This window comes from Molossus molossus, unplaced genomic scaffold, assembly GCF_014108415.1.
Source record: "Molossus molossus isolate mMolMol1 unplaced genomic scaffold, mMolMol1.p scaffold_m16_p_20, whole genome shotgun sequence".
In the NCBI taxonomy this organism is placed as follows: Eukaryota; Metazoa; Chordata; class Mammalia; order Chiroptera; family Molossidae; genus Molossus; species Molossus molossus.
In genome coordinates, this window is record NW_023425356.1 from 54426236 (window position 1) to 54438390 (window position 12155).

Genomic DNA, 12155 nt, shown 5'->3' on the forward strand with positions numbered 1-12155 from the left:
AGCAGGGGCTGCTCGCCACGGGCCTCCGTGCGGCCTCGTCCCCCTGCGACCTGAGAGGCGGCGCTGTCGCCCACGGCGGCCGAGGCCCAGACGGGTGACGCCAAGGCCGGCGGAGGCGCCGGGGCCCCGCTCGCACACGGGCCTCGGGGCTCCGGCCGAGCGGCCGCCGACGCCGACAGAGGCGTGCCCGGGCGCAGTGAGGCCGAGGCGCCGCCTCCCCCGGAAACACTGCGGGGCCGCCCGCCCGCCCTGCGCCGGGGCGCCTTGAAAGGCCTGTGCGGCGGGAAGACGGTGCACAGGCTGGTCGTAGTGCTCCCGCGTTGCCCACAGCGCCTAGGCCTTCGGCGTCCTTCTCCCGGGGTCCCGGGAAGTCGCACCCCCCGCCCTCCTCAAGATGGAGCGGCCGGAAGCGGGGCGGCTCAGGGGCGCGCCGGGCCGAGAGGCCACTTCCGCCCTTCACCAGCATGGCCGCCGGCTGGGAGCGCGCATGCGCAGCTGTCCATGGAGCTGCCCGAGTGCGAAGAGGAACGCCGTCCCGGAGAGTCGGCGGCTGGGGTCGGTGAGTGCGGGACGGGACGGGAGCCGGCGACGGGGTGGGCCGGCAAGGGAGGGCAGCGTCGCCTGTGTTTCCGCCTCTCAGGCCGGGGAAGTCCGGGAGGAAGCCTTTGTTTTGAGGGAGGGGCCAAGCCTGGCTCTTTATCTCCCGCCCGCGCGTCCCGCCTCCTGCGCCCGGCCGAGCGCGGCGCCCTGACTGTCCGCTGCGTCCTGGCCGGGCCGGGCGCCTGCTGGGGCTGCGAGCGCCGCCGCTCCCGCGAGGCTGGGCGCCGGGTCCCCTTGCGTCCCGTCGTCCTCCCTTTGTGTCCGCGCCGAGCACGGCCCTGCTGGGCCCTCCGCCGAGCGTGCGCGCGGCCGCGTCCTGCCCGGTCCCCGCGTCGCGCACCCCGCGCGCTCGGGAAATGCTTCCGGACGCCCAGCTGAGACTCGGATACCCGCGGCTGCGGTCCTCGGAGGCCGTCCCCAGCTGACAGCTGTGAGCGACAGAGACTCGGAGCTCTGCCCGCCACACCGGCTCCTCCCGCGTCCGCCTGGCACCGGGGGCACTGCCCGCGCGGCTCGGGGCGGACAGGTGGGTGGTCCGGGCCACCAGCGCCGCTTCCCCTTAGGGACCGCGACCTTCGTGCAGCGCTGCTTCCTCCCGACGGTTTCGCTTTCAGTACTTTTTTTTTTTTTTTTTGGTGAACACTTCCCTTGGATCCGGGCTTTCCAAGGGGTAGGAAAGGTTTGGGGGATCTTCAGGTTAGAGAATTTACCAAAAAGTTCTCTCTTCCGCATCGGGATTATTTTATTGCTTTGCACTATGCAGCTGTTTCTTTCTGGGGGCATCTGTCTGCTCAGTGCTTTGTTTTTTCCTGCCCCCCCGGCTGGGTGACAGGGTTCTCAGGCAGGCACCTTGTGGGTGGATTCCAACCCCATTGTCTCTTCTCCTTCAGAACCCTGGGCCTGGGGTTTTCTCCCTTCTTGCTGAGGCTCAGTTGATTTGGAGTTGTCATGGCAACATTTTAGCAACTGTGTTTGGTGAATAAGATACACGGGGCCGAAGAGGATACATTTGGGCTTGAAGAGGATACATTTGGGCTTGAAGAGGATACACTTGTGCTTTTGGGTCTTTAACAAATGACATAAATCTGGACACTGTAAAACAAGAGCCCTGTCACTCTGTAATAGGGCCCAAAGGCCAAGTTTGATATTGATGGTTTGGGAGAGGTTTCCAGTGGCAATGGGCGTCAGGTTTCCCCTTCCTAGATTTGAGAACAGAAATTTGTTGGTGTTCAGTGTGTGGGTGAGTAGCTGGAAGAGACATCTGTGTCCATGGCCCTGTGGTTTTTGAAAGTGATGTTCTAAACGTGGCACTTCCTGATCCCCATGTCATGGCAGATCATAATAGCTGTGATCGTAATGCATCCGTCTTCCAGTATGATTATCCCCTCTCCAGCAATAATGAAGTGATCATGTATAGCAATGGACGCTTTGTGGAGTTGCTTTTTCAGCCACTGTAGCCCATTTTTCAGCATCAGAATGGTGAAAACTTGTTGTCCCCTGCAGATAATTGGGCTATGTTTCTGGCTGTGTCTTCATGGAGCCTAAGTTCTAAAAAGGGGGGTGGGGGTGGGCATTCAGTTTCCTAGAGTCAACTGCAAACTACCTGATTTCCACCAGGACTTAGCTCTCAGGCCAGTGAGGCAGGAGATACGAAGACTTCCAAAGAAGGACCAGTTCCTCGGATGTGCCCCCTCAAAGAGAGATGAAGGGGTGAGTGAAGAAGAGGTAGGGTCTGGGATGGGAGATGGGAGGCCCAGGAGAATGTGCTGGCTCTGGAGCCAGGCAGACCTCGATTCAGGTCCCAGTTTCTGAATCACTTACTGGTTGTGTGATTTGGTTTCAGGTCTGTAAGATGCAAGCAGTGCTACATGCCTCATAGTGCTGTTCTCAGCATTAAATGAGGTGGTACCTGCTCAGTGCTAGTTCAGTGTGTGTATGTAGGAAGCACCCAGTGTTTTCCAATCTAACCTAGCACCTGTTGGGAATGCCAGTGAGTTTGGGCCCATATGTTACTGGGCCAGCGAGCTTTTCATGCACTTCCCTTATTCTACCCTTTGTCCCTTCGCAAACAGGCAGCAGAAAACAGCTGAAACGGAAGAGGGGACAGTGCAGATCCAGGAAGGTGAGTGGTAGAAAGAGAAGTGAGCTAGGAGCGAGAGCCCATCATGGTCTTTCCCTCCCCTGCAAGCCATTTGTGCACCGTCTCCTCTGAGTGACAGGCAGGTGACGGGAGAAGGGCAGCAACACAGACTTCTCCTTGCTCCTTGAATTCAGGTGCAGTGGCCACTGGGGAGGACCCAACCAGTGTGGCTATCGCCAGCATCCAGTCATCTGCCACCTTCCCTGACCCCAACGTCAAGTACGTCTTCCGAACTGAGAATGGGGGCCAGGTAAGGGAGGGGGCCAGGTGGTTGCAGGTGTTACCTGGGGTTGGGATGGAGGGAGGTCATTGAACCCATCATGTGGAGACTTGGCTTGAAGGTTGAAGTGAAGATGTGGGCTATTGGGGGGTGGGAGTTGGAGTGTGAGGCTTGAAGTAGAGATTGATGTGGGGTAGGGCTACGCTGAAACCTCCATATGGGGGCAGACAGGAGTGGTTGGGTCTGTGCATCTGAAGGTCTCTCGTTTTGGGGCCCTATCTAATAGAAGCTCTGTGAGGAGCCCTGAAACCCTAGCACTTACTCTCTTGTTCTCTCTTCCTTTCCTTCCCCTTTCCTCCCTGCTTCTAGGTGATGTACAGGGTGATCCAGGTGTCTGAGGGGCAGCTGGATGGCCAGACTGAGGGAACTGGTGCCATCAGTGGCTACCCTGCCACTCAGTCCATGACCCAGGTACAGTGGGATGGGTGGGGAGGGGGCTGGATCTCTAAAGAGTGAAGTGAGGCAGAGCGCTGGTGGGACGGGGTGAGGCTAGGGGTGGTGAGGCAGCTGCTGCCTCGCCCCCAAGCACTCTATACTCCTTTCCTGGATGTTCCTCCCTCCTCCTTCCCTCAAGGGTTTGAAGCTGCAGAGTAGTTCACTGGGGAGTATCTGATGGTCACTGGACTCTGTCCTCTTGGTCCCCTTTCAGGCAGTGATCCAAGGTGCGTTCACTAGTGATGATGGAGTTGACACAGAGGGATCAGCTGCTGAGACGCACTATACTTACTTCCCCGGCACTGCTGTGGGAGACGGAGCGGCAGGAACCACGTCGGGGAGCCCAGCAGCTGTTGTTGCCACCCAGGGCTCGGAGGCACTGCTGGGACAGGCCACCCCTCCTGGCACCGGTGAGATGCTGTGTGAGGGTGCTGGCTGAAGGATAGGATGGGCAGGGGACATGCTGGGGGCAGTAGGCCTTTACCTAGGACGTGCAGTGGTCACTGGTCACTGAGACCTGGGCAGGCAGTGCATGTGGGGCTGCCCTCCAGCAAGAGGAAGTTTGCCCCTTTTAGAGGAGGTGCCCAGGGCCTCGGCCTAGTCCCATGTCCTGACAGAACCTGCCCTGCACCCTCACAGGTCAGTTCTTCGTGATGATGTCACCACAAGAAGTGCTGCAAGGAGGAAGCCAGCGCTCCATCGCCCCCAGGACTCACCCTTACTCCCCGTGAGTAACCCTGTTTCTTCTCAGTTACCACGAATGCCAGATCTTAGGTAACTCCTTACCCCAAGCGCAAATCTTATTTTTTGACCTTTGTCACTTGGCTGCCCTGGGCTCTGTTGTCAGGAAGTCAGAAGCCCCCCGGACGACTCGGGATGAGAAGCGCAGGGCTCAGCATAACGAAGGTGGGTGCCATTGGGTGTGATGCTAGGAACTGCTGGGTGGGTGCCGACAGCGGTGGTGTTGGAGGGAGGAGTCGGGTAACTGTCACGGGGCCTGGGGAGCTCTCGCTGAGTCGCCTGGTCCTCACTGTTCCCGCAGTGGAGCGACGCCGCCGGGACAAGATTAACAACTGGATTGTGCAGCTGTCCAAGATCATCCCAGACTGCTCCATGGAGAGCACCAAGTCTGGCCAGGTCAGGGCAGGACCCCGGTGTTGGGCAGGTGCTGGAGTTCTGAGTCCTGTGCGTGTGCCCCTCAGTCGTCCTTTCTCCTCTCTGAGGTTCCTTAGGGAAAAGGGGGCTCAGTGTGAGCTGCTTTTGGAAAGCAAGGTAGGCCTCTTACATTGTAGTCCTCATGCTGTTGGTTTTTGCTGCAGAGTAAAGGTGGAATTCTGTCCAAAGCCTGCGATTATATCCAGGAGCTTCGGCAGAGTAATCACCGGTTGTCTGAAGAGCTGCAAGGGCTCGACCAGCTGCAGCTGGACAACGACGTGCTCCGCCAGCAGGTCAGCTTCTGGTCCAGGGAGCCCTCTGCAGCCGCAGTCGTGCGCCCCTTCCTGGCTCTTCACGTCGGTTTCTGTTGACAGGCTTCATCTTTCTCCCCTCGCCAGTGGATGTCGGAATAAGTTCAGGGACTTCCTGTTCCCCTTACTGCCTCCTTCTCCCGTCAGGTGGAAGACCTCAAAAACAAGAATCTGCTTCTCCGTGCGCAGCTGCGGCACCACGGCGTGGAGGTGGTCATCAAGAACGACAGCAACTGACTCTGGGTGTCCCGTCCTGGAACGGCAGAAAGCCCAGGAGCAGCAGGCTCACCCTGTGCCCATTCCTTCACTGCCCGCCTGGCAGGAGCCTGGGATGAGTTCAGAGGGCGTGTCTGGACAGCAGCGATGTGGAGCACAGGCGCACGGACAGCCTGCCAGCCCGTGTGCAGCCCGGGCCTCTCGCTCGGTGCCCGCGCTGTGTCCTTGCTGGATACTGGACACGCATGTGGGACTTGCCCTGTGCCTGCTCACAGCACCAGCAGAGTGTCTGTTGGCAGGGGACGCCCTGGCTGCCTCCAGACTCTGCGCTTCCATTGTTCTCCCTTCCCCTGGAGCTTAGGTGTGCACTCCGGGACGCCAGGGAGCAGGCTTTCCCGAGAAGTGGAAGGAAGGAGCGTCGGCCACTGGCCCAGGAAGAGAAGGCTGGGCAGCAGCTGAGCTCATACAGAAGTAGGGTGAACCACAGGTGGGGCCCACATGGGGCCTTTCTCCTTGTGGAGATGGTTCTCCCCCCTTTTCTTTCTTTTTTTTTTTAAAGATAAAATGTTTAAAGCCGCAGTTGCCTCCTGTTTGTCCTCTTTTTGTGGGCCCAAGGGCAGAAGGGTGGGGGCACACTGCGTTTTGACCAGTGAGGATTGGGGCAGGGTCCTGTTCCTCTGCCTTAGTACCTGGGACAGACCAGTGGTCGTGGTAATGCGAGGATTTCTAGGGCAGGCTCCAGTAAGCAGCATCCACGGACAGGTGCTGGGGGCGGTGCCTCGCTTCCGCTGCCTGTCTCTGCTCCCAGAGGGCTGAAGAGATGCTATGGCCTGTAGGTCCACTGGGCTACATCCCTGCCGCTTGCGGTCTCCGCCCACCATGGCTGCAGCTACCTGCGGGAGTCCTGGGGCCGTGTCCTGCCTTCCTCGTGGCCCCTGGAGTGTGTGGGGCCCCCAGAAAGAAGTCTGGCTCAGGAAGGGGGAGAAGGGCAGGGAGGGAGGCCTGACTGCGGTCCACATGCCACCCTCCAAAGTTAGGGACGGAGGTCTCTGTGCTGGGTGGGGGGTGCCTGGGGTGGGCCATGCAGGCCGGTCCGTCCATATCCCCTCTGCAGTACCCACCATCTCGCTCCGGGAACCCCTCTCTCCTGGCCTCGGGCCCTGGGCCCCGTGTGGACGTGAGATCTCGGGAAGAGGTGGCCGTGGAACCATCCCTGGGGCGCTCAACATGCTGGGTAGAGGATTTGGAGGGGGCACTTTCCAGTGGTGGCGGGGGCGGGGGTGTCACAGCTGAGGGGCCTCAAGTAGGTGGTGCGGGGGAGGGGCTGGTATGGGGTCCTGAATTCCCTCACCCCTAGGCTTCCTGGGGGGGCTGGTGGAGGCAGGTCCCGGCAGTAGAGTCTGCCCTTCTGATCTGGGTGACATTGGATGGGACAGGGCTGCCACCCCCACCCCAGGCCTGACCCCAGAGGTTGTGTCCCTGCCTCCTGCTAGTCCTCAGGAGGTGGCTCCTGAATTCCAGTGTGGCTGGGGTGAGTCTTGTCCTTGAGGTTGGGGGTGGTGCCGCCAGGTGTTGTTTTGGGCCCCCCTGGAGATTTTCGACCATGGGAACCCAGTCCTTCCAGGCCCAGCCTCAGAACCTGAGATGGCCAAGCTGCTGACCCCAGTCTGTCCTGACTCTTGCTCCCAGTGTCTTAGTTGGAGAGTGCCCTGCAGGTGGGCCCTGCTGCCTTCCAGCCTTCGTACTCACTGAGGCCAAAGCTGGAAGATGAGAATCTCATTGTCTTCTGTCAGATGGGCAAGTGGGGCTTGCAGGCCACACGGCTGGTCTGGGACACCGAGGGTATGGGGGAGGTAGGGTGCTGGCTGGGACATAACGGGGGTGTCTCCTGGCCTGCCCTGCCTTGCTCACCCCTTCTTGTCTCCACAGGGCTCGCAACTCCACAGGGGCCGATAGAGAAGGGTTCCAGGAAGGAGGTTAGGTAGAAGGTGGCATAGGAAGGTGCTGGCTTGTTGGGTTGGGCGGGCCTTATAGTGCTGTGCATGTAAACACATCAAATAAAGGACATTTAATGAAGGCATTGGACGAATGTCACGTGTCATTTCTATTGAAAACAGTTCTAATCTTCAGACTCCAATTCAGCCCTGGGTCCCTCTCCTTCCAGCATTTATCCCCCTCATCCCCCTTGACCCCCAACCCCAAACCCCCGCAGTTTCCTAAGACTACAGTTCTCCTTCTAGAACAATTGTTTTCAGTCCAGAATGCACATCTGTGTCACCTGGTAACTGCGGGGGAAAGCTTGGGCTGCAACCCCAGATTTGGAATCTCAGGGGTGGGGCCTGAACCCCCAAATGAGCCCCTCAAGTGATTCCACTATGCACTCAGGAGCCAAAGGTCAGCAGCCTGGCCCACTGGGCCTCCCTGTCATGACCACTCGTTTACATATTGTCGGGCTGCTTTTGTGCCAGAACAGCATAATCATTTCAACAAACTATGTCCTTCAAAACAAACTGTTTGCTCCCTAGTCCTTTCTAGAAAGTTTGCCTACCCTTGCTTTAGGTGTGCCGCAAGAGTTTTTAAAACAGGCAGTTCCTATTTAGTCAGGGGCACTGACCTCTTCTCCCTTAGATTGTCAAGTGAAAAAAAGGACCACAGCCAACAATAGCCGTCCCATGTGAAAGAATCAAAATTATACCTCTTTTTTTGGGGGGTCAGATTGGCAAAAAGTATATTTTTTAGTATGCTGCATAATTTTAGTAATTAGTTTGTGTGTGCCACGAGATGAAAAAGATTGAAAACCACTGCTCTAGACCTGCAGGTCCTGCGTACCATCCCCACAGGCACAGCACAACAGACGGTGTGAAGGCTCCTGTGCCACCAGAAGCAGGTCCCAGTTGTTTTGTGAAAATCCTCACCCTAGGATATATTTATTAAGTTTAGAGAGAGGAAGGGAGAGAGAAAAATGACGTGAGAGAGAAACATCGATCAGTTGCCTCCCATATGAACCCTGACTGGAAATTGAACTCGCAAACCAGGTATGTGCCCTGACCAGGAATCACACCCACAACCTTTCAGGTTTAGGGGATAACACTCCAACCAACTCAGCCACTCAGCCAGGGCCAGGTCCCAGTTTTTATCAACACTGTACTCTGATCCCAAACTGGATTTTAAAAAAAGATTTTTTTTTCTTTATTGATTTGAGAGAGAGAGAAAGGGAGAGGGAGAGATAGTAACATTGATGAGAGAGAACATACCAGCCAGGCTCCCACACTAGATTTAACAAAATTAAAAAATTTTTTTATTCCTCACCTGAGGATATTTTTCTACTTATTATCAGATAGAGTCGGAAGAAGAGAGAGACAGAAACAGAGAGACATCAATGTGATAGAGCCACATCGACTGGTTGCCTCCCATATGACTCAACCAGGGCCGGGGATGAACCGCAACCAAGGTACATGCCCTTGACTAGAATTGAACCTGCAGCTCATTGGTCCACAGGCCACAGGCTGATGCTCTAACCGCTGAGCCAAACTGGCCAGGGCCAAAATTTAATTTGTCATAAAAATAAAAAAGCACATCAAACAAGTGCTGGCGAGGGTGTGGAGAAAAAGGGACTCTGGTACACTGCAGGTAGAAATGCAGATGGTGCAGCCACTATGAAAAACAATATGGGCCCTGGCCGGTTTGGCTCAGTGGTTAGAACATCGTCCTGCAGTCCAGAAAGACCCAGGTTCGGTTCCTGCTAAGGGCATGTACCTCGGTTGCAGTTTGTCCCTGGCCCTGATTGGGTCGTGCGGGTGGCAGCCACTTGATGTGTCCCTTTCACGTCAACGTTTCTCTCTCTCTCTCTTCCTCCCGGTCTATCGGAACAAAAAATGAAAAAATGTCCTTGGGTGAGGATAAAAAAACCCAAAAAACAATATGGAGTTTCCTCAAAAAATTAAAAATGGAACTGCCATTTGACTCAGTGATCCCACTTCTAGGAATATACCCTAAGAAGCCTGAAACACCAATCAGAAAGAATATATGCACTCCCATGTTCATAGCAGCACTATTTACAATAGCTAAGATCTGGAAACAGCTCAAGTGTCCATTAGTAGATGAGTGGATAAGAAAGCTGTGGTACATACACACAATGGAGTACTATGCAGCCGTAAGAAAGATCTCTTATCCTTTGAGATGACATGGAGGAACCTGGAGAGTATTTTTGGAAAAATAAGCCAATCAGAGAAAGACAACTATCACATGATCTCACTTATTTGTGGAACATAATGAACAAAATAAGCTGATGAACAAAATAGACCCAGAGACATGGAAATAGGGAATAGACTGACAAATCTCAGAGGAAAGGGGGGGGGGGAGGGTGGGAAAAACTAAACCAAAGAACTTACATGCATATGTGCACAATCAATGGACACAGACAGCAATACTGTGAAGGGAGGGCAGGAGCGGGGAGGAGGGTGTCAATGAGGGAACAAGGAGAAACATCTGTAACAAAAGTAAATAAATTTTGAAACTAATAAAAAATAAATAAAAATAAAAAAGCACTGTACAATAGGTGTGTAAATTTCCTCTTGCATGGTGATTGTTTGCTGCATATCCTTTTAAATATTTTAATGGCAGAATTTTGACTTTTTTAAAAAAATATTTTTTTCTTTATTGATTTGAAAGAGAGAGGAAGGGAGAGGGAGAGAGAGAAATATCAAAGAAAGAACACTGATTCGCTGCCTCCTGCATACCCTCTACTGGGGATTTGGCCCACAAGCTGGGCATATGCCCTGACCAGAAATCGAACCAGCGACCTTTGGTGAGCGGGTCGACGCTCAACCACTGAGCACATCGGCCAGGCGAATTTTGACTTCTTAAGCTTGTTTTCTTTTTCTTTATGTCTTCGTTGATTTTATTTTTATTTTTAATTTAATTTAATTAATTAATTTTTAAATCCTCACCCAAGGATATTTTTCTTTTCTTTTCTTTTTTTTTAATCCTCACCCGAGGACATTTCTCCATTTTTTGTACAGATAGAGTGGGAGGGAGAGAGAGGAAGAGAGAGAGAGAGAGAGAAACATCGATGTGAAAGGGACACATCGAGTGGCTGCCACCCGCACGACCAACCAGGGCCGGGGACAAACTGCAACCGAGGTACATGCCCTTAGTGGGAACCGAACCCGGGCCTCTCCGGACCGCAGGCCGACGCTCTAACCGCTGAGCCAAACTGGCCAGGGCAAGGATATTTTTCCATTTATTTTCAGATAGAGTGTGAAGGGGAAAGAGAGAGAAACATCAGTGTGAGAGAGATACATCTATTGGCTGCCTCCTGCATGCCCCTCACTAGGGATTTGGCTCACAACTCGGGCATGTGCCCTGACCAGGAATCGAACAGGTGACCTCTTGGTGCATGGGTCAATGCTCAACCACTGAGCCACACTGGCCAGGGCTTAAGTTTGATTTTTATTATTATTATTATTATTATTATTATTATCCTCACCCGAGGATATTTTTCCATTTTTTGTTCAGACAGAGTGGGAGGGAGAGAGGGGGGGAGAGAGAGAAAGAGAGAGAGAAACATCGACATGAAAGGGACACATCGAGTGGCTGCCATCTGCACAACCCAACCAGGGCTGGGGACAAACTCCAAGGTATATATGTCCTTAGTGGGAACTGAACCTGGGTCTCTCTGGACCGCAGGCCGATACTCTAACCACTGAGCCAAACCAGCCAAGGCATTATTATTTTTAATTGATTGTAGATGGGAAGGGAGATGGAGAGAGAGAAACATTGATGAGAGAGAACATTGATTGGCCACTTCCTGCACGCCCCACACTGGGGATTTGGCCCAGAAGCTGGGAATGTGCCCTGATTGGGAATGGAACCGGTGACCTCTTGGTGCATGAGTTGAAGCTCAACCACTGAGCCACAGTGGCCGGGCTAAGCTTGATTTTTAAAAGGTGTTATTTATTTATTTATTTTTTTGTTAATCCTCACCCAAGGATATGTTTCCATTGACTTTTTGGAGAGTGTGGAAGGGAGGGAAGGAGGGAGAAAGAGAAAGAGAGAAACATGGATGTGAGAGATACACATCAATTGGTTGCCTCCCACACTCCCCCAACTAGGGGCAGGGATTGAACCTGCAACCCTTTGGTGTGTGAGCCAATGCTCTGACCACCAGGGCTAAAGTGTTATTCTTTTATTTGTGGAAGAGAAAGTTGGGTGAGAGATGTACCCACTTTTCTGAGTTATCAAGTCTCTGAAGAAATTTCTTCAGACATTTTCTGTATTCCTTGCTTTTCTCTCTCCTTCCTTCCTTCCTTCCTTCCTTCCTTCCTTCCTTCCTTCCTTCCTTCCTTCCTTCCTTCCTTCCTTCCTTCTGCCTTCTGGACCGTAGCCAACCCTCTTATACCTTTTATTTCACCACTTACACGGCACATGCTGTACAACCGTCTATCCAGCTGCGCTCTCCACCTCCTCCGCACAGAGCTCTCTCCTCTGGGTAATCATAGCACAGCGCTGCGTGCGCTTGCCTGAGTACTACTGTGTCTGGAGAGAAAGTTGAACCGGGAGAGTCTAGCCCAGGGTCTGGCAAATAGTGGGCATCCATTACCCTTTCCCAAATACCCACGTACCTTTGGTGATCAGACTGGTTGGGGAATTTTTCCTGTGGTCTAATCTCCCTCTTTGAGTCTGAACTATTCTAGTCTTCTTGTCTTCCTCCTCAAGTAATATAATTTGATTATAGCATTTAATTTTTAAATTGATTTGAGAGAGAGAGAGAGAGAGAGAGAGAAATGTCGATGTTTGTTCCACTTATTTATGCATTCATTGGTTGTTTCTTGTGTGGGCCCTGAACCCACAACCTTGGTGTATTGGAATGACACTGTAACCAACCGAGGTATCCGGCCAGGGCCTAGCATTTATTTATTTTTAACTGAGGCATAATTTACCTTTAATAAAGGCACAGTTCTTTTTTATCCTCATCCGAGGACATTTTTCCATTCTTGTTCAGATAGAGTGGGAGGGA

The 12155-nt window shown here is 53.6% G+C and overlaps 2 protein-coding genes across 4 annotated transcripts; both read left to right on the forward strand.

The window, feature by feature from the left end:
- The first annotated feature begins 475 nt into the window (after nucleotides 1-475).
- USF1 (upstream transcription factor 1) lies at nucleotides 476-5708 on the forward strand. 3 transcript variants are annotated; one of them, XM_036272191.1, is made up of 11 exons: nucleotides 476-559; nucleotides 2218-2310; nucleotides 2673-2722; nucleotides 2875-2990; nucleotides 3330-3431; nucleotides 3670-3865; nucleotides 4095-4182; nucleotides 4303-4361; nucleotides 4498-4592; nucleotides 4775-4903; nucleotides 5069-5708. In XM_036272191.1, the coding sequence occupies exons 2-11, from the start codon at nucleotides 2303-2305 to the stop codon at nucleotides 5156-5158; spliced, it is 933 nt and encodes a 310-aa protein (XP_036128084.1). In that variant the 5' UTR covers nucleotides 476-559; nucleotides 2218-2302; the 3' UTR covers nucleotides 5159-5708. The 3 variants fall into 3 exon arrangements, with proteins under 3 accessions (XP_036128084.1, XP_036128086.1, XP_036128085.1); XM_036272193.1 differs by having other exon boundaries at nucleotides 2875-2959; XM_036272192.1 differs by lacking the exon at nucleotides 476-559 and adding an exon at nucleotides 932-1126.
- A 510-nt stretch (nucleotides 5709-6218) lies between these two features.
- Nucleotides 6219-7122, forward strand: TSTD1 (thiosulfate sulfurtransferase like domain containing 1). Its single transcript, XM_036272020.1, is given in 4 exon segments — nucleotides 6219-6336; nucleotides 6339-6371; nucleotides 6827-6979; nucleotides 7067-7122. Coding segments are annotated over 4 exon segments (360 nt in total).
- The last annotated feature ends 5033 nt before the right edge of the window (nucleotides 7123-12155 follow it).